We start from the raw sequence: 21,556 nt of genomic DNA on the forward strand, positions 1-21,556 counted from the left end.
ATCTGCTGTTCACAGTTCACCAATAGCTTAAGCTTGATTAAAGCAAAGAAAAGAATTACAGGGTCAGGCTGTGCTGACATTTGTGGTTACGAAATGCAAACGTCAAGTTTGTTTGGAAATGGCTTCATTTTGTTTAATTTTCAGTTTTGCCCTGCATACAGAGACACCTTTATAAGCCGGTGTTCAGCCAACTAGATTTAATAGTGGTGGGAACTAGTGCAGAAATGTGCATTCCACTGCGAAATAGTGCTTTGTATGTGTGTGCGTGTGCGCGCATAAAAGCCGTAGCCATACAAGGTGTTCTAATCCACTTTGTGACCTTCAAAACCTGCTTTGCAGCACACGCGAGAGGTTTTCTCAATATTTTTGTTGTTGTTTTGGATTTGAATATTTCTTACCTGATTCCTTCTTGTTAAATCATTTCACACATGCTGTAGTACTGGTTCTCCAAAACACAAATACTGTATACTATATGCTCCTCCAAAATATTTTTGAATATCAAATAAAATGGAACTGGGACTACACAGATTTCTGATGGGACTATAGCCCCCTTCAGCCCCGATGTAGCGCCACCCCTGGCTGTAGTGTACATGTACATTACACGGATGGAAAGAAAGTCATATTTACATCGTATGGACAGTTCACCTTGTTTGGATTTGTATGCTTGGTGGTGGTCATACCCCCCCCCCCCACCCCCCCGTTGACCCTTGCCATCAATTGGGGTGTGATGCCTTTAGAGGTGTTAGTCCCATCTCCGAGCCTCCTGGCACCATACTCAAACCTTTCTTCTCCCCAAGACCGCACCCTTTGCACTCCAGATTGCCCCCACCTGTCAACTCCATCCTGTCACTTGCGTGTGACCACAACAAAGACAAAGAGGGAGGATTACAGGTTCCTATGCCCTCAAGGTTTCCCAAGAAAAGAAGACCCTCCTTTTCTCTCTTTCTACTTGTAACATTCGGTTCTACTCCCCTCCTGTATAGGGGCCCCAATAATCCCCTCGATGTCAAGGGGGTCAGGGGACCATGTCATAGACTACCTGCCAGGACACATCACGCAAAGCTGTGGAGAGCTTGCATGCTCGATTTCAAGACAAAGACAGCCCCTCTGACACAACACTGCATTTACGACCGCTGTATTGAGAATCTAGTTGGATGCTGGGTACAAAGAAAAATCACTCCCTTTGCGAGGAAATGACCTGTAGTATAGCCAGGGGAGGTAAACTTTCGAACATATGTAAGTCTATCGCTGCACTTAGGACAGCATTACCCATAGCTGCTGAAACGATTATAGCAATATCCTCCCAAATATGTTTGGCTCCTATGGAACATTTGCTGTACCGTATGTGTGAAATAAGCAGTATAATCAAAGGACTGACGTAATCCACAATTTGTGGGAATGGTGTAGGATGGTACACGCCTTAAATAGTCACATAACTCACTCAGTATGTGCTTAAGATGATCGTCTTATGCGACCAAAAGTATTTGTCTTCAGTGGATTGTGTTGTGATGTATTAATTATATAATATATGCCTTTCAGGGCTAAGACAAACAAAGTTAAATCGAATCAAAACAAATTCAACAAAAGCACAGAGCGCAGATCATGACATCCTCGTGCTTGTGTGAGTTTGTGTAGCTGTGCGGCCTGTGATTGACTGGCGACCAGCCAAGGGTGTACTCTCCCTAAGTCAGCTGCAGGGCGAGGCTCCAGGTCACCCACTACTCACATGATGAGAAACTCTGCAGAAAATCTAAAGATGAAACGACAGCTGGAGAAGCACAAACAAATTTGTCACATGGGTATTTATTTATTGCGTTGTTCCTGTAATCAAATGGAATATTTCATAAGTATGATGTGTGAAGACCATAATAGAAATTAAGGTCAAATATCAAGTTATTGCTGGCCTTGGGAACTTGGTCAATGATGAGATGACTAATTATAACAACATATCATTGGACTGTTACTTAGGATTTATGAGTTGGTAGAAGAAAATGTGCTTCTAGTGGAGAAGTTATGTTTAGTGATACCTTTCATTGACTTTGGTGCTTGTAGTAATTTAGCTTTAGTTTCAACACAGTGATGGTGTGACTGTGAGTGAGAATGGCTGTCTGTCTCTATTAGTGTCTTGCCACGGACTGGTGGTGGGTGAAATTGACCTTCAACCCAGCTTTAATAGGCTGGATGGAGGATGGATGGACAGATGGATGGATGGAATACACAGACTGAGTTTCAACTGTTTGTGAGACGGACCATCCAATCATCTGGTGTAGGATGATGACAGAAATATTGAGGCAAGAGAATTTGAAAGAGCAGTCAGACTGGATTTGTCCCACAAGTCAAGTCATTCTATTTCTAATCACCAGAGTATTTTGAGAAGGACACTCTGGATAAAGATCAACACAAACAGAACGGAGTAGCGGTGAGGCTCAAGGAAAGATTTCCCGATAGGAAGGAATGACACATGCTGGTGTTGATACCTTGTTAGCTGATAAGATAGCTTGACGTGCATTGGGGGCTAATTGGCATTTGTATCATATGAGGGATGACCTCATCCTATGCATAAACTGAAATACGGGCCAGGAGGGAAAGAGTGATTGGGATGTCATGGAGCTGTCAAAACCAATTTAGCACAAGATCCTTTTGATGACATTGCCATGAAGAGGGAATCATCATTGTGTGCATTCTTGCAGTTTTTATCCACCGAGCGAAGAATGATGCAGTGAAAAATGGTTGTAACTCTACCCATACCTAAACATTCCTTTCATGCACAAATCTTAAATCTTTCCCTGACAGTTTTAACGTGGAAAAAAAGATAGGGCGCCAACTCCTTAGAGTAAGGGAGGCTACATAATAAACACAAATAGGAACTTGTCTGTGTTTCCATTTTTCTCACAGGTTAAAATTATATTCCTGGGTCAAACTGAAAAGATTATTAAACCTTCATTAATTGCAAAGACAATTATTAAGTCATATTTTGACATTCTTAACTGGAATAAGTTTTATGTTGTCGTAAAAATCATATTTTATTTCCGTTGAGATTTTTTTATAGCAATCTAACTTGTGACAGCAGTCACAAGTTCAGTCCTACTATTTCCAATTTGATGTCCATTGTATATCATTCTTTTCTTCTCACATTCTTCTTTTCCCAACACCCCTTTTGTGGCTAAACACCTGCAAAGTTAGCATGAATGTCTGCTAATCCGAGGATTTTTAGATAAAATATCGCAGGGCGCTATTACAATGATTCCACTGAAAGGACCCTGTGCATGATTATTCTGCCGGAAAAGTTGCCCATGCCAACACTTTCAATGAGAGAAAAAAAAAAATTACACCTTTTGATCCCGTGACGTTGTAACTGAGCAGCGCTCACTTGCACTGGCAGTGCGTTACATCCCAATTTTTCGCCTTCATTCCATTGGCAGGTGCTGAACTTCGCCCGGCAACCCTCAAACAAATCCACAAAACGAACGCACAGCAGGCAGTGTATGACGCCCAGTGAGAGGTCATGAGTCTCACATTAGGGGGTGCGGGCTCACTGTGGTGTGTGTGTGTATTGTCTGCACAATACGTGTGTTTGTGAGCAGGTTTTATTTTTATTTGCCTCTCGCACCCTCCTGCTGATCTGTCCGTCATAAAGCCGTCTTAATGTCTTTACAGGCTGTGGTCCTCACAAAGACTTTTGTCTTAAGCCTCTCTGCTTTTGCAATAGAAAAGGAATCAGCTTCTATCAGAGGGAAAACATTAGTTTTGTGGTAAGTTGGTGAAGTCCGATGATCCTCATAAGTGGTGTGGCCTCAAAATTCACCCTATGGGCATTGATGCTTTGACATGCAGAGATGTTTCAACATTCGGTGTGTTGTAAAAACCACGGTACAAATAATTGTTTACCGCCAATAGATCACAAGACAGAGTTTAATTTGGAGCATGTCCACCATTAGAGATATTATCCATCCATGCATGACTATCACAATCCTTTTTGTATGAATGGAGGTTATTCCAGTGGAAAAAAAGCTAAAAAAAAAATATAATAAAAAAACTAGAGCTAAAATAATAATAAAAAAACAAAAACAAGAATGCTATAAAAATACAAAAACTAACAGACTATTTCTGGTTACATGAAATCAAAGTAAAATTATAATTATAGTAAAAATGACTTGTTATTTTTCTCAATTAATTTCATACACGAGCTTTCGGGTTTATTTAACAAATCAAATACGCAAGTTGTTGTATGACTGCACTGTATGTGATAATGATGTCAGAGTAAGTCATTAACCACGTGACATACATACGATATAAAAGATTTCAGTCAAAGTAGAAAACATTTGGTGATTTTCAGTCATAGCCTTTCTGAAATGTAACACCGATTCCAGCATAAAACAAAATCGAAGGCGTCCCATTTGGCCCACCAGGGTCGCCATGGCAACAACAAAGACGCACTCCTTATTGCAAGACAATTTGGGAACCACCATTTTTCCACTTGTTATTTTGATATACCGAGAAGTCTCTGCATTTCAACCAGTGGATTAATATTGCTTTACAGACATTGATTCACATTTTGCCAAGCAATGATTTGAGAATGAAAAATGTGAAAGCTGCTTCCAATGCAAACATACAGTAGTGCGCAGACAGATAATCACACACACACGCACACGCCCCTGCCCCTTTCCACTCCCCTTTCTCTTTTATCCCACCTTTCCCTCCTCCCCCTATCGCTCCATCCCTCCCTGTCTCTCCCCCTCTTGAATTAAATCCATTATTCCTGCCTGCTCTCCCTCTGAGCACTTCAGCGTCGCTCAGCTTCTGTGTGTGTGTGTGTGTGTGTGTGTGTGTATATGTGTGTGCGCACGACCCCCTCACATGTGTATGTTAGGAAGACTTTTTGTGTGTTTTTCTAAGTGGAGTCGGAGTGCCGCCGCTCATCAGTGAAAGTGACTGCAGAGTTGGGGAGTACCTTCTTATGCTTTCTCTTTGGAAGCATTTCTGAGACAAAAACTGAACTTTCTGGCTGCTGTTTTTTTACCCTCGTTTCCCATCACAGGATTTTCTTTTATCATACATTTGGAATAGAATTTTTGGAATTGTGTGCATCCAACCTGATTTCTGGTTGGGTCTATGCGCTGGAGTTGCCTGACTCCATTAGAACTTACCTCTTTGTAGACAAGGTGCACCATGGTTGTGGAAAATAGGAGGGATTTTTTTTGTGAGTTACTTTAAAGCATGGAGTCGCAAGGCTCAGGTGGACACTGATCCCAATCTTGGAAGTACTGAACACTTTTGATGGTTGGTTTCCACAAGCAAATGGACAGGTGAGTTTATTCCGACTCTGGGTCCTCCTTTGTGTATTTAGTCAGAAAAAAGGGCAATTAAGGGATTTGGGCTTGAGATTTTGTTTGGATTGGTTCCAGTAGGAAGCTGTGCTGATCTCACTGGTGCTTCTGGACTTAACATGACAGACACGATGGTCTTGCACTTAGTTATTTTTTTTTACTAGCAACACTCCATCAGCATGGCAGCTACATCAATTAGAATTTATTGTAACTATTTTAACTAAGGCCCTCCCTGCCCCTTGCAACCGTACTTATAACAGTTTGTGTACTTCTTTTGTTGCTTACATACAAGATGTTGGTGTGTGTCTTTGGGATTTATTTTGTCATAAAAACAGAGGTTTCTGATGTTGGACCTGAGAGAGGGTCTGCTGCTTCTGTCCCAAATCTGTTTTAGTTCAATGTTTGATTGCCTTGCTCTTCAGCATTACGGATCCTTCTGCTGTTCAGATCGAGTTGGAAGCATGCAAATGTTTCAAATGTCTTGCTAAGATAAAGAATAAGGAATTGGAGACAAGTCATCAACCTTGTATAACTTCTCATGAATAATATAGTCCATATGATGAAACCTAAATTCTGACCCAGAACTTCTTTACAGACATTTGAAGAAAGGAGCAATCATTTACCAAATTTCCTTCCAGTTTGAAACCACATCTAAAGTCATAGAGCAGTCACATCTGTTTGAGAAAAATGATTTGCTCCATTATCTAATGCAACTTGGCATGAGTGCATTTTGTCAGGAGAGCCACAAACATCAAGCATAGCTCAAGAGCCCGACACAAAGTGACTACAAGTCTTTAGAGGATTTAAGCTGGGAGAAAGAAGAGAAGTGAGACGTTCTGAGGCAGCAAGCCCGGTGGTTCTTGAAAGAGCCGCAGAGGAGAACATTAGTGTGTTCTGCTACTTGCTGGTCAAGAGCCATCTGGAGCACAATACGTGATGGAAACTTTCCCAGACTACAAAACAGCCGCTTGCAATTGTCAGATCAACTCAAAGTTGTGCTTGAATCACAAACAGAACTACTGACACTGATAACAAATGATGACTTCAGGCTGGTGGAAACGATGTGAGATTAAATATGATACCTGTAACATCAAGGACAGACATTCATATTACTAGAGCAAGTCAAAATGTCTTTCCATAGTGAAAGAGTGGATGCGATGCTTGTCCCCAAGCATTTTCCATATTCTCATTTTCTTGTTTCTCCTTCCTCGAATCTGTCAGCATATTTTAGCCTTGATGTAGTTTTGCTGCTAATTCCTGGATTTGGAATTTAATCAGACATCACTAACGCCATAAGACTTTGGATCACCTCTTTTTTTCCTTCTGAAAGAGAGGAATGAATGAATTAGAGAGCCTTTACAGTAAGACTGAAAGTACTCATTTACGCCTTCTAGTGGCCACTGGAGCCCCCAAGCAGGTTGCGTTTACACTCTTCCATACATTCACTTTCTATCAACATTTTTTAGGTTTTCCATATAGCTGTAGAGGAAACGGTGGCTTTGTAATACTTTGTGTTATTCCTTTTAATAATAATAATAATAATAATAATAATAATAATAATAATAATAGTAATAATAATAGTAATAATAATAATATCCTAACCCTAACTGACACGTGTCGTTATGAATCCAGTTAGTGGCCCTTTGTTTGATTCTTTTCTCCTTATCCCTTTGTCTTTTCATTGGCCCAATACAAGGAGGGCTATAAGACGTGCTGTGCTGCGTTGCAGGCTGGGAAACTCATTTTCTCCCATAAAGCCAAACAATCGGTCCTTTTAGCTTTTGTCTCTACTCCCGCTCCTTCTCTCTGTTTGCCCCTCCAAACTTGCAAGGCTGAAACAGGCGGGATATCACTATTGTCACATGCGTCTTCATGTGTCATTGTTGTAGCTTAACGACCAATGGAAATATTTTTTTGTAACCTTGCACTAAATTCCATACTTATGCATCCCGTTGACTTGGAATTACATGGTGAACGACCGTCACGGCTATGACAAGTTACTTATGATTAAGTGCTAACAACCTTGAATTCTGAATGGTTGAGAAAAATCTTTTCGTCATGTAGTGAACATGACACATGGTAAGAGTAGTAAGCAGACATCATGCAACAATCTCTCACCATTATAAAAAGGAGCTACAATGTCAGATATTGGTATGCGTTGACCCTGCTTTCCTGATGCCATTTGCTTTTTGGCCCTCTAACATCCTCGCCTCCAAACACCTCATCTCAGCCTCCAACTGTAGCTCATTTCTCTTCTCTAACTTTACAACTAAGTAGTATTCTCAGAGGGCTGCCGGTTAAATGCTAATATCCATCATTCATTCATTATGTTGTGCTGTACATTGGCTTGCTCTCTAACCTCACTCTCTAAAGCCTGTCACACCCGGAAGGCCGACCCTGCTTTGTCTACCCGTCGCTATTTAGGCTTTTTTTTTTTTTTATGGGACGCCTGACCCCCACCCACTCTAAGAAATGTGGCCTTCTCGCTTTCTTTATTTCCTCTCAGTCCACTCCCTCTTGGCATGCTGCTGTAGTGTCTATTGGAGCTGAACTGAATAAAAGTGTCAGCAGACCCAATGGGTTTTTCTTTTTTATTAAGATGCATTAAGGAGCTAGCTGGGAGTTTGTGCAATTGTCAAGGAATGCGTGTGCACAGCTAAGTGCTGATCGAGAAAAGCTGCGTGCGTGTATGTGTGCGTGAGTCCTGAGAGGACGCATTAATGTATACACACAAACACACAATGAGACTTGTCGAGCTTTTAATAGCAGATGACAATAGTGTCAGATTCCCAGGGACAATGAAGTGAAAGGTGTGCAAGTGTACCACTATACGTTGTGTCATTGCAACGTGTGTGCCTGTGTCACCACACACACACACACACACACACACACACATATACACACACACACACACACACACACACACACACACACACACACACACACACACACACACACACACCAGTCACCACAGAAAATTTCAATTCACGCTTTATGAATGCATTTTGCATACCATAATCAGTCACTTCAGGCTTTTGGTTTTTTTTCACAATCTTGCAACGCAAACCTAGCAGACTAAATTTTAAGGTTAAAAAAAACAAAACGGGAATAACACACAAGACTTCTTTTGTTCACTTGGAGAGCTGAGCAGTGTGGCACAGGAAACCAAAATGTGTGCTGTTTCAAAAGCTTACATGTGCACTTTTGTCCATTCACGTGTGTGAGTATGTGTGTGCCTGTCTCATGTATACCACTAGGTATGGGTGTTTTATGTTCCTGTCCTGTTGTGTTGGAGAGACTAGGGAGCTGTGTAAGTTTATAAGAGCTGTGCTTGTTTCTTGTCCTCAATAGCTCCATTATTCATAAAATATGTGCCATCAGCACATGTGTGTGCATATGCACACCATATACCTTGCTACAGTTGTCGTACTGCGAAAAAGTCTCAGGCCCACCACGAGTTTTGTTGTTTTGTCATTCCACACAGCAGTCATTTCTACATAGTCAAACAGAAAATAGTAGGCCACACACAGCAACAAGATGACGCAAAACTGTGAAGAAGGGTGGTGTACGGATCGAGGAAAAAGTAACGGCGCCTGTCGTTGTTGTGTTGCAGATGGCATGAAAATAAGATTCCACTCCCCATCATTATGCGTAAACCAGGAAGTAGTTTGCTGGCTAGTTAAGAGATGGACTTCAATAGAACACAACTAGCTTTGTTATTCTCTGTTTGAGCGTAGCGGAATCTCACGCTTATAGTTATACCATATACGGTCAATATAGTATCGCAAAAACAACAAATCAAATGGTGGCCTACTATTTTTGCACAGTACTTTATGTACCATGGATCACTCACACCCTGGACACGTTTTGAGTCAAAGTGAATTTTTTGTTGTTGAATGAATGTCTTTTGGCTGCAAAGTTGGTCCATTTTTCCTTGCAGCAAGACTCACGTGTATTTCGTGGATTAAGAGCAATTTGAACTAAGAAGTAGCACCAGTAATATATATTTTTTCTCAAAACAATATAAGTGCATGTCAGGACAGATGTCTGAGATAATGAAGCCATTAAAGTATTCATATCCCGATACGAATGTACTTTAAACAGCTTTGCATTCAAATAAAGCTGCTAAAGTTTAAGGAAAATCTTGACAATGAAGCTATAAGTAGTCAAAATGTGAATTAAGGGAATCATTACCAACATAGAAGTAAAACATATCAAGCAGAGTTGCCAGTGAAATGTGATAAATGCAAGTATTTCTCTCGAAAGACATCATTGTGGTCAGCAGACCACAGTGTGTAAATATGTGCGTGTGTGTGTGTGTGTGTGTGTGTGTGTGTTGTGCCACAGGCTCTGTTCAATTTTTCCAATCAAACAGTCACTTGTTTTACTTGATAACTGTCACACTTGATAACAACACACTCACTGTATGAGATGGCAACATTTGATAAAAACAAATAAGCAAAGCAAAATGATTAGACAGATTATAAAACGATTAAAAAACCATAACATAAAGGGCTCTATTTTCGTGAGCGGTGCAAATCATGCGTAAAATGCACTGTGGCGCATGGTGTATTTCTGCATAGAAATGGGGTCTACATGATTTTGGTAATTGTGCAGATGAGCGCAGGGTGGTGGATCTATGAGAGGGAGGGCTGCACCTCTGTGGGAGTGGTCACAGTCAAGGTCACTCAAGGCTAATCAAATCATTGCCTTTGATGCCTTTTAAATGTGCTGTGCCTGTAGCGTAGCGGACTCGAGTCTTGACACGGCAGAAGCACGTGTAAAATTCAGACTTGGGGACCGCTTCCTGACACCGATCAAAGAATGACAAACTTGCCATATATTTGCCAAATCGGGAAAAATTCATTTGGATGTGTTGTAAATTGACTTTGATAACAAGTATGGTTATGCTGGGTTATGCTCCGTTATATTCTTCTCGTCCCACCATCGTCATCGTCACGTGTGTGTGCGTGTATGTACGTGTGAGTCAAATTCAGGCAATCTGTTGCTGTCCATCTCTAAATCTTGCCTCACTTTTTCTATTTTTAGATTTGGATCTGTTGCGTGTGTGACATTTTCATCCCTTCTTGGAGGTGAAAGGTGAGATCTGTTGCTTTGGGGATCTGCCAGGAGAACACTTCCATGCCAAGACGGCAGGTCCAAAAGAAGACTTGAACTTTGGCACGATAAGGCGATACTCAACCAATGGACTCCAGTTGAATATTTGACCTTAAGACGTGTGTTAAGGTTATCCTCACATTCCCATTGCGGACTTTCAAAGAAACTGTGCCAGAATGATGACCATGATGATGATGATGGCGGCCATGATGGTCACCTGCAGCTCTCTCCTTCTTTTGGGATTGGCTGCCGCTCACGCTTCCTCTTCCAGCACTGTGACACGGTCATCTTCCTCCTCCTCTTCGTCCTCGCCGCGTATGAAGCTCTCGTATAAAGGTAAGGCAAGAAGCTTTAAGGAATCATCCAAGTGACGTGAAGAAGTGGTCTTCATTTACAGTCACTGTAATATATTATGACGGGACACCCAAGGCGGCAACCAAATAGTAAATCCGTCATATGATCTTTTATTTGAGTGCCAAGGGCTCGCTCTCCACCCTTACCAACTAAGAACATGATGCTGATTTCCCCTAATATAAACTCATATATAAGCCCAAACCATTTTTAATTGAAAGCAGCTCAATCAACAGTGTTGTTTTTTTGGGTCGTTTGTTGATATGACAATGCTAATTTGGTGTAGGAAAATGCAAACAGGTGTCAAAGTGGAAGTTGTGTGATTGTCCTTTTGAGTGTAGGTATTATTGTTTTTCTTTTGAAGCCCATTTGTGAAGTTCTGTGTCGTAGAAGTTTCACTAATCCATCTCATTTGTGTAGCACTTTCCACAACACCTTACCTTTTATTTTAATAATAATAATAATAAATTATATTTATAACGCACTTTATATTCGGAGGAATCTCAAAGTGCTACATGGCAAGTAAAAACAAGAATAAAAAGCAAGGACAAGTATAAAACAATTTTGGGTGACGAGTTCAGCGTACCCTCTCTTGTATCCCCCAATCATACCCCCTGACGTTATTGTTGCCAGATGGAAAGTCACAAAACCGTCACGTTACAAGAACCAAGCAATTATTTGTCTTTAGCCTTAAGGTGCAGTTAAACTAAAATGCAGATCAAATGCATCAAATCGTAATCTTTTTTTATCTACCACATGACTTGACCACCTACTGGAATAATTATCAAAACATGTTTCGCTGTTGGTGTTATTTCAGTTCAATTATTCAGAGTTTTGAGTCACTTGTTCAAAAATGTGCCCATACATGTGATTCAAAATATAATGAAATATTCCAACAAAGTCCCAATCAAAACATGCACTTCTCCAACTTCTTTTCAAAAAATACGATCAAGTGCAAAAAAATAAACAGAATGAAACAAGTGTTTCAAGTTTAGAAATATCTTCCATGTAACTGGTGTTTTAGTCAAACCATCTCACCGAGATAAATGAATTTAAAAAGCAAATGAAGAAGTTGGGTTTTGGGGATTCAAAGATGAAGGAAAGTAGCCTTTCATATTTTGTTACAAGGTGTGTAACATCCTAATTCGGTCCCCTGCATTTCTCTTTGTAGACTTGCAGCAGTTCAATGGAGTGAGGCGCTTTGAGCTGGAACGATCGTGCTGCTTTAGCGCTCTGTTGTTGGACGAGGAGCGGGGCCGACTCTTTGTTGGGGCAAAGAACTTCCTGCTGTCGCTCTCACTGGATAACATCGGCAAACAGGAGCACAAGGTTGGACAAATGATTTCAAAATGATACTTTGATAAAAGGCACGTTTGAAAAAAGGATGGCGTGAAACTTCACAAAAATTGTATCCTAAATTAGGAACCATTAAACCAGCGGAAAAATAATGAAGAGTCCCACTGTTGTGTTTCAGATCCACTGGCCTGCCCCTGTTGAGTGGAGGGAGGAATGTAACTGGGCTGGCAAGGACATCACAGTAAGTTTGCTCACATTGTCGAAACACAATTTGCAATATTTACATTACATTTTGTCATTATTGGTGGGCATATTACATGTGTGCAAATATGTCGACCATTTAGAAGACTATGAAATGAAAAACATCAAATGAAGCTAATGCCGCTAAGACTGCAGCTCTGCTTACCATTTGGCTTTGATATGATCTTTGCTTCAGCCACTGCTTCAAACTTTGGAATTTTCCTTGGGATGCACTGAGAAGAGTTTAAGGTGTTTGCTTCCAGGTTGTAGTAGGTCACAAGTGGCTAAAAAAAAAAAAACTGGGGTGGAGATGTCTTCCACTGATGGATGCATATCCATTCCAGGGATTGAACTCACGCCTCTGGTTTTACGCTTCACACTTTCTCTAAACATACTCTGTTTCCTCCTCGTCCTTTTATTGGATGCCAACAATAGTAACTTTGATCTACATTGATATACATTTCTAAACTTTGCCACATGCGTTAAATCTATATGATGATTATGTGTCTAAATCGAGAGTATCCATAGACCACACAGACTCAGATGACATTTGACATGTTCAAGTGTCTTCTGAGTGCTTTCTGTTGATGCTGTTTTCAATGCGTGTAAAAGTATGAGTGTGTGTTGCACAAAGCCTCTATCAGCACCATTACACAGATGTAGACAACACAATGAGCACCATTCATTGACGACTACAGGCTTCTCCTTTCACCTAGACAAGTTTGTGTGTGTGTGTGTGTGTGTGTCATAATCGGACCTGTTTCGTGTCTTTCTTGCTTTTGAGTGTGTTTTTAATCAGTATCTAACAGCAACGTCTCATTTCTTAAGGTCTGACACGATCGGAACTAACCGAGCTGACCTTTCCTTGTTGACCCTAATTACCAGAACGCGTGCTTTCTCTTTCGGAAGAGGTCAGCGCCTCCCCCCCCCCCCCCCCCCCCCCGTTTTGGGTCTGCCCTCTCAGTCACTTTGTTCACACTCAATGTCTCATATTGTTGCTTCTCTCTAAATGTGCCTTCACTTGGAAGAGCACCTTTGGAGCACAGTGAAGTCCGTTGTTTAACTTGAGAGGATTTCTGCTGAACTTGTTTTCACAAGGCACTGCTGTTCCTGTTACTTTCCTAAAAGTAGAAGATTTCACGACTACTGTATTTGTCTATTGTGCATTTTAGTATTTATTTTTTTAGATTTGTCCAAAGAAGAAAAAACCCTAGGAGCTACTCAGAGTGTGGTCAATGACCGCATCCTCCACTTGCCCGTCCATGGTACAGCCCATGGAAAATAATCCATAAAATATTGATCAGAGCTAATCTTATGCAGTTGTACATAATTTGTTCTGGAACAAAACCTCTCCAAACAAATTTGCCCAAGGCAAAATAAATTCTTCCAGGGTCAAACGTTTGCCATGATAAATTCTTTAGTCACTGTATCGGGCTACAGGCATTAAAGTAATATTTGCACATATACTACTTGTCAAGACAGTTACACAAGCTTATTAACTCATTTGTAATGAATAATCACCCTGATAAATAGAAATATAATATTCTATTCTGTAAAGTGCATTCCTGCCACTTACAAGACTGGATTGGAACTGTCATTTTTTTCAGTATAGCAACTGGATAAATTAAGATTATTCTCCCTACCTCTCATGTGGTCAGATTGTGGACCTGACATTACTGCCATTTAGACTATGTAAGTGCGTAAGTTACCACCGCAATTTTTCAGTTCATGGCTGTCCTGTTTAGGATTGTTCAGCCTTGACGGTGGTTTGAATTATGTGGTAGTTGAAAAATTGAACAGAGGAGCTCTATGCACAACTGAGTCAAAAACACACACAAAATATTTCAACACTGTGGTTAACTCTGGATCACTATCTTTATCATAATTTACCACTGACCGTCCTTCAGCTTGGCCAAGGTGGGACTGCCATTATTGTGTGGGTGGAGAAAAGAATGGAATGCAGCCTTGAGCCTCGCGGTGGTTGTTGGACACAGCATGATGGATATTGAAGAAGAACTCAATTCTGGCCCTAAAAACAAAAGACTCAATAATACCACAAAATGTAGGTTGTAAATTCTTCAAGCATACCAAACTGGAAACAGGAACAAAGCTTAAAAAAACGATTGCAAAATGTTTAAAAAATTTATCCCACCATCATTATGGTTGTAATAAATACTATGCATAGAAATCCAAAGACCTCCAAAGAAAACTTTCATGGTAAAAGAGAAATACTTTACACTGTGGACATTCATACAAATAATCATGCTGACTTCCATGATACTTAGAAATGTAGAAAACAAATACAGTATTCATCGGGGATAAGGACAAGGCCAGCCACTGATTAGAGAAACTCTGCGTATAATAGCCATTGAGAAAGAAAGAAAGAAAGAAAGAAAGAAAAAAAAACAATCATTCAAAAAAAATTAACACAATTAAAAAAAAAAAACGCTTATAAATATTCAATTTGTTTTCCATGACAAATAGGGTAAAATGAGGCAAGGGGTAGGGGGCAGAAAAAAAATATACATTAAATTATTGTCTGGGGGGGAATCCGCAAATAAAAAAATCCATCCATGATGAACTGCGATTATAATTATTATTATTATCATTATTATTATACTCAAAGTGAAAACTAAAGTGGCGACACTGCAACTGGCCTGCTTAATCCCTTGGACCCCCTTATATTTGGTCAATTTAATAGAGAGCCATTGTTCATTTAATGTTGAAAGTATTAAATGTCCTTCTAAGAGCTATCTGGACATTTACACAGATTCCATTGTTTGTCTTCCATGGTGTACGTATGATTTTGTGGCATGTCAGAGAATAATTATTTGTCTATTCCAGGATGAATTAATCTAAAAAATGTCCTCAGTTAGCTCGTCCTGGTCGGCATATGCGATCAAAGGCATTCCTGAGCTGTGTTGTGTATCTAAAGTTTGTCCACTGGACAAGCGCCACTGTATGTTCAGCCAGACGTTCTCAGGCATCAACGATGTTTCCTGGATCACTGGGAATTCCATTCTCACACGGCCAAACCGCCTCACACTCAGTCAAAACAGAAAAGGAAGACAAACAGCGCGATAGCTATTCAAGCTTTTGTCTTGTTGCAAATCGACTGGAAGTAGAGGCTTAGACGGTCCTTTTACGTGTACCACTGACCATTTGCTTGAAATTGCTTGCAAATGCGTTCAAAGAAAATACAGCATTCTTTTGCGTTTCATTAACCTAAGAAGGAAGCAGCAATTTAGCCGTCTCACTATTGTAATTAAATGAATTAGTCTAAACTCGTAAAAGCAATTCCACCCCACAATTGTATTATTTCGCTTTTTATGAAAGATAAACAATTCCATTCTGGGAACACTGACTATCTATTGTGCAAAAACATCAATGGCAATTGCACTCTGTCCAGATGGCAAGAAGTAGCGGATAATGGATAATGTGACTGTGTCGCTAATTGCGAGTGAGAAAGTTAAAGCAAAGACATACCACGGCACTCAAGACACAAAAGAGTACAGCCATGCTGAGGTCACAGCATGAATTAGGACTGCTGTCTCAATAGCAGGTCAAAGGTCAAAGGGCAATGCACCCTTTAACACCCCGTAGTTGCAAATGTGCGCTTGATCTTTAATGAGGGTTCAGATTCAGACTGAAGGGTTAAAAAACTCCAATCAATCTTTCTCAATCGAGTTTTTGACATCCACTGTAAGCTAAGCCTGATGCCCAAATGTGTGCAGACGCCATTAGCTGGGGGAAGAAGAAAAACTACATACGCACATAAAAACACCCATTGAAAACAATGAGCAAGTAAATATCACGTGTCACGCCCATGATATTTTTATCTGTGTCTATCTTTCAGTCTGACTGCGTGAACTATGTGAAGATCGTCCACCACTATAACCGCACCCACCTGTACGCCTGTGGAACCGGAGCCTTCCATCCCACTTGTGCCTTTGTGGAGGTGGGCCACCGTATGGAGGTGAATACATTCAAACATCTGCTCATTGAGACAAATAGCTGAGCTGACTTCAGCCAAAAGCCAGGGTCTGGTTGCTAATCAACTTCTCTAGAAGCATTTTTATATATATATATATATATATATATATATATATATATATATATATATATATATATATATATATATATATATATATATATAAGGAGGAGCATATACGGAAAATCTATGCGGGAGAACTTGCAAACTCCACTCACGCATTATAATAAAGATTTTTGAGGTCAATCTCCTGACTATGAGGCAGATGAGGCAGTGCTGAATAAAAAAAAAAAACCTACTTCAAAAAACAGCACGAGTTAATATCAATGCTTCAGACATTTTTTTTCTTTTTGACAGGAAGATAAGGCTCATATGCAGATCATGAACCGTGGAGTAGAACAGAAGAAGAAAATAATCTTCATAAAACAGAAATTGAAACATTATCTTTGTACATACAAAAGAATAAATTGCAACAATAAATACTATAATATATATATACGCTATTCATGACCTACATTCACATATTGTAGAAAAAAAAGTGCAATGTATTTTCTTTCTTTCATTATTTTGAATAGACCTTTAAATGTTCAAGTCCGTTTCCTTTTCTCCCTGCCAGGACCATGTCTTCAAGATCAACCCTTCCAACATGGAAGATGGCAAAGGGAAGAGTCCGTTTGATCCTCGGCATAATGCTGCTTCTGTGCTCATTGGTAACGGTGACATTTTTCACTTTATATTGAATTTTGTTGGATTTTTTTCAGTGTCTTTAATATGATGCATCTAAAAACACACGAGGTCTCTAAAAGGTCATATTAGCAATTTGTTGTTACAAAGAAATTTCCATTGTGTTTCCAAGGTGATGAGCTGTATGCAGGTGTGGCTACGGATTTAATGGGGCGGGATTTCACCATCTTTCGAAGTCTGGGGAAACGTCCCTCCATCCGCACGGAGCAGCATGACTCACGTTGGCTCAATGGTGTGTTTACACTCTGGGCTTGACCCCTTTGCGCGCAAAACATTAATAAACCTTGTCTGACATTTCCTCGTTCCTCATTTCTTGTTTACCAGAGCCCAAATTTGTCGGCTCCTTTTGGGTCCCGGAAAGTGAAAATCCTGATGATGACAAAGTGTTTTTCTTCTTCCGGGAGACGGCGGTGGAGGCCCAAGGATTGGGGAAGTCTACTTACTCCCGCATTGGACAACTCTGCAGGGTAATATATTGTTCCGTGTTCAAGACACGGTCCAATGCAATTGTCTCAAAAGATCCATAAATGAATAAAAATGAAGTACCATTCGGGACATTTGACTTGAGAGTTTACTTTATTTGAAAAAGAGCAAAATTATTCTTTCATCATGTCATGAGTTTTTGGAGATATGTTCCTCAGTATCTGACTTTTGAATGCGTTTTCATTGAAACAGAATGACATGGGCGGTCAGAGAAGCTTGGTGAATAAATGGACGACGTTCCTGAAAACCCGCCTGATCTGCTCGGTACCAGGAGCCGACGGCAGCGATACTTATTTTGACGAACTCCGTGAGTGTGACTCAAACAATTTGCACGTAAGCTTGTAAACCTTAGGCGCTCTACGAGATACAGTGGGTACAAAGACAGCTGCAGATTTGTCTTGGTAACAAACAAGCAAAAAAAAAACAGTATTGGGCTTTTGTGCTCAGATTGGGAGCCAGAGGATATTTAGACACAAGACTTCATTTAACTAATAGTTGCCCCCCAGATGTTGGCATCCCTTCCAACCAGTGTTTTCAGGTTATGTGAAAAAGTGTGCTCTGTTTTAAGCTCGTATACAAACTGTGGGACACTTCTCTCTAGAAGTCAGCTTGTGAGGTTTTCCGACGACCATGTTGCTGTACATATTGTATAATACAGCCAATTACTTAATGGACTTAGTTTGCCCTGTAGCATAATTTCTCATCTGGACAATTCTGTTTCCATCTAAGTGGGAAGATCTTTGTGAAAGCTTTTGGTGCCACGGTACACAAAGCAAAGCATGTTAAGTTGATTTTCTTGGAGAAGAACTCAAGTCCAACAAACAAGTGTGGGATTTTAGACACGGGGAATTTTGATGTGGATGAAAAATGGAGTATGGCATTTTATTCAAATTGAACCATTTTCCTGCTAATCTCCATTTGCACACCATTTACACATTCACAAGCAAGAATGCATGCCAAACCATTGCAGAAAAAACACCCCAAAAAAACAAATTATTTTTTTTCTCAACGGTGAATGTTATTTTCATTGTAATTCTTGAAGAGCGTAAAAGTCAGTGTAGAAATCACAGCACTTTTCATCCCTCATCCAAACTCTCTATTGGACTTGATCATTATCAGTAGCAGATTTATCTCTCCAGGAATATTTTTGGGTTCAAATATAATCTTTCTTGGTGCTTCTTTGTTTTCTTTCATTGCCATGAAAGGAGAAGGAACTTGAAAGCTTTCTGCACCGCCTTAAGCCAGATCTTTTCTTCACCTGAAATGACTATTTTACTGTTCGGACAATTTTAAGACCATGGAAGAATTCTAAATGGGATGATTATTCTTTTATTTTTTATATTTTAGGAAATGCAGGTGGCTTGTTAGCATTTTCTTTCAGCACCTGATGCCCTAAAGACTGTTGGTCAATATTGCTTTGAAACGATATCTGATGTCACTGGGGTTACCGTCATGTTGTTCACCTCCAGCTAGACAGGTGTGCCAGGTGGCGCAAAACACTTTCAGACCATATGGATTTGATATGGATAGATGGATAGATAGATAGATGGATGGATGTCTTGGGGCAGAGATCTTACTCAAATATCTATGGAAGTTAGGTAGACACAGCCACAGGGCGTGTATCTTTCTCTTAACCCTTGACCCCTCGGAAGCACCTTTGAATAAGCGTATGTCCATCCTCAGGCGATGTGTTCCTGCTGCAAACCAGGGACAGAAAGAATCCTCTGGTCTACACAGTCTTCTCCACTTCCAGGTCAGACTCCAGTGATGGATGTTATTTGCACGTGTGTGTATGTGCATGTGTGTGTGTGTGTGATGCATCTAACCACCTCTTCCTGTCCCCCAGCAGCAGTGTATTTAAAGGCTCAGCTGTGTGTCTTTACTCCATGAATGATATCCGGAGGGCCTTCCTGGGGCCGTTTGCTCACAAAGAGGGGCCCAACTACCAATGGGTCCCCTTCCAGGGAAAAGTGCCTTACCCCCGCCCAGGAATGGTATGTCAAAAGATCACTCACTGCAACATACTTGTTCTTCTTCTTTGGAACCTGATCAGTATCTGCAAATGACCTTTGCTAAGTCCTTGTGACTTTTTCAATAAGCAACTTAAGTCATAAATCATTATGTTTGGACCAATGAAGAGAAAAGAAGTTGGATATTTCCCCAAGCCAATAAGCAAGGCCCTGAATGAGAGATGTTAATCCAAACACTTTGCAGCATTTAGACTACTTGATTGAATTCCACAGTGGTTACATTGCTTTTGTGTTGTTAGGCCTGCAGTGTCAGCAGGATTTTTTCTGCAGCCTCTCAGCTTTTTCCCACACTTGAGCAATCTCCATTGAATAGTCTCCAAAATATAATTGCTTTTGACTTACAGTGCAAACCTCTCCTTTTATAAGCAATACATTATGTTATACAATCAAGTATTTATAGTTTGCAATTGGAGTCACTGATAGTACAATGTGTTGCCTGACTTTGGTGCAAGCAGTGCGGTTCATTATGTTTCCCACTCCGAGATTGTGTGAATGTGAGAGTGAATGGCCTTCTGTCTCTGAATGTGTCCTAACATCGACGAGTGACCAGGCTTTGTGTGCCTTTTGCACCAAGTGGGATAGGCTCCAGCTCACATATACAGTCGTAACCCTGAACAGAATAAGGAAGAAATGCATGGATGGACGAATGGATGGAGGGAGGGAGGGAGGGAGGGAGGGAGGGACGGTCAGATGGATAGATGGAGCAAACTATCGAAAGCCCATTTCATGCCTCCAGCATTTTCTCCATATTGCTGTTCTTTCTAAATGAAATTGACATGGCAGAATGGATGATGATGATGATGAGTCAGCAAATTTCCTGCTTTGGAGAACATTGTAGCACGACTGGTTTGCTTTTTTCTCTTTCTCTCTCTCTCCTTATCTCTCCTTTTTTATGAAACATACAATAATGAATGCCTTATAGTCTAATCTCATATGATTAACCCCCCACTCCTTTTTTTCTTCAATAAATTCCAATAGTGTCCCAGCAAGACTTTTGGCAGTTTTGAGTCCACCAAGGGTTTCCCAGACGACGTGATTCAGTTTGCCCGTCACCACCCTCTGATGTACAACCCGGTGTACCCCATGACCAGACGGCCGGTTTTCGTCAGAACCAATGTGGACTACAGCTTCACACAGATCACTGTGGATCGAGTCAACGCTGCAGATGGACAGTATGACGTCATGTTTATCGGCACAGGTGAAATGATTTCGCTCACACTTCAACCTCACACCTGAACAACACTAAATTCATACTTTCATGCTTGAGTCAATCTTAGGATCGGCGATCAGAAATAATTTTAAAAAAAGTAACAATTTGATTGTAGAAAGGTTCTTTGTTTACTTCATCAAAATATGTTTATCAGCAATAGATAAGTAAATCTGGATTCACAATTTGGGTAAAAAAAATTGTCATTGGATCATATAGTGGAAAACTGTGTAAATCTGCAAACATCTGAGTTGCAGGGTAACTAAATTTGTTGTTTCATGTTTTATTGTTTAGACAAAGGAACAGTTCTCAAAGTCATCAACGTGCCCAAGGAAAGTTGGAAAAACATGGAAGAACTTCTGTTGGAAGAGCTGGAAGTATTCAAAGTAAGGAGGAAAAAAATAATCAATCCCATATAAACTGTCCTCTCGTTAATATTTTGTAAGTAATTCCACTTTGCTCTTCTCCTCAGGATGCATCGTCTATCATCAACATGCAGATCTCCTCCAAACGGGTAAGTCCAGTGGTGTTGAACAAGAACCCCTCAAACTCGCGTTGTTTCTAAGGCGTCTCTGTGTTCCGTCACGGCAGCAACAACTGTACGTGGGCTCCAACACGGGCATCGCCCAGGTGCCCCTCCATCGTTGCAGCGTGTACGGGAAAGCCTGTGCCGAGTGCTGCCTGGCCCGTGACCCTTACTGCGCCTGGGATGGGACATCCTGCACCCGCTACCTTCCCAACACTAAAAGGTCCTTTTCTAATAAGTCAA

At 40.6% G+C, this 21,556-nt stretch overlaps 1 protein-coding gene across 2 annotated transcripts in view; it reads left to right on the forward strand.

Moving 5' to 3' along the window:
* sema3b (sema domain, immunoglobulin domain (Ig), short basic domain, secreted, (semaphorin) 3B) overlaps positions 1–21,556 on the forward strand; it is a 46,544-nt gene that overhangs the window by 22,093 nt on the left and 2,895 nt on the right. The window contains exons 1-15 of one of the 2 annotated variants that reach the window (XM_085910139.1): positions 4,818–5,306; positions 10,377–10,781; positions 11,968–12,125; positions 12,271–12,333; positions 16,189–16,308; positions 16,940–17,033; positions 17,180–17,299; positions 17,392–17,534; positions 17,743–17,857; positions 19,234–19,303; positions 19,400–19,544; positions 20,559–20,778; positions 21,082–21,173; positions 21,260–21,301; positions 21,379–21,536. In XM_085910139.1, coding sequence (XP_085766265.1) covers positions 10,622–10,781; positions 11,968–12,125; positions 12,271–12,333; positions 16,189–16,308; positions 16,940–17,033; positions 17,180–17,299; positions 17,392–17,534; positions 17,743–17,857; positions 19,234–19,303; positions 19,400–19,544; positions 20,559–20,778; positions 21,082–21,173; positions 21,260–21,301; positions 21,379–21,536 — 1,700 coding nt within the window. In that variant the 5' untranslated portion in view covers positions 4,818–5,306; positions 10,377–10,621. Of the gene's footprint in view, positions 1–4,817; positions 5,307–10,376; positions 10,782–11,967; positions 12,126–12,270; positions 12,334–16,188; positions 16,309–16,939; positions 17,034–17,179; positions 17,300–17,391; positions 17,535–17,742; positions 17,858–19,233; positions 19,304–19,399; positions 19,545–20,558; positions 20,779–21,081; positions 21,174–21,259; positions 21,302–21,378; positions 21,537–21,556 lie in introns of those variants that run through there. The other variant, XM_085910130.1, reaches the window with a different exon arrangement.

The sequence above is a fragment of the Syngnathus leptorhynchus genome, chromosome 1 (genome assembly GCF_054491065.1).
Source record: "Syngnathus leptorhynchus isolate UIUO chromosome 1, UIUO_Slep, whole genome shotgun sequence".
Classification (NCBI taxonomy): Eukaryota; Metazoa; Chordata; class Actinopteri; order Syngnathiformes; family Syngnathidae; genus Syngnathus; species Syngnathus leptorhynchus.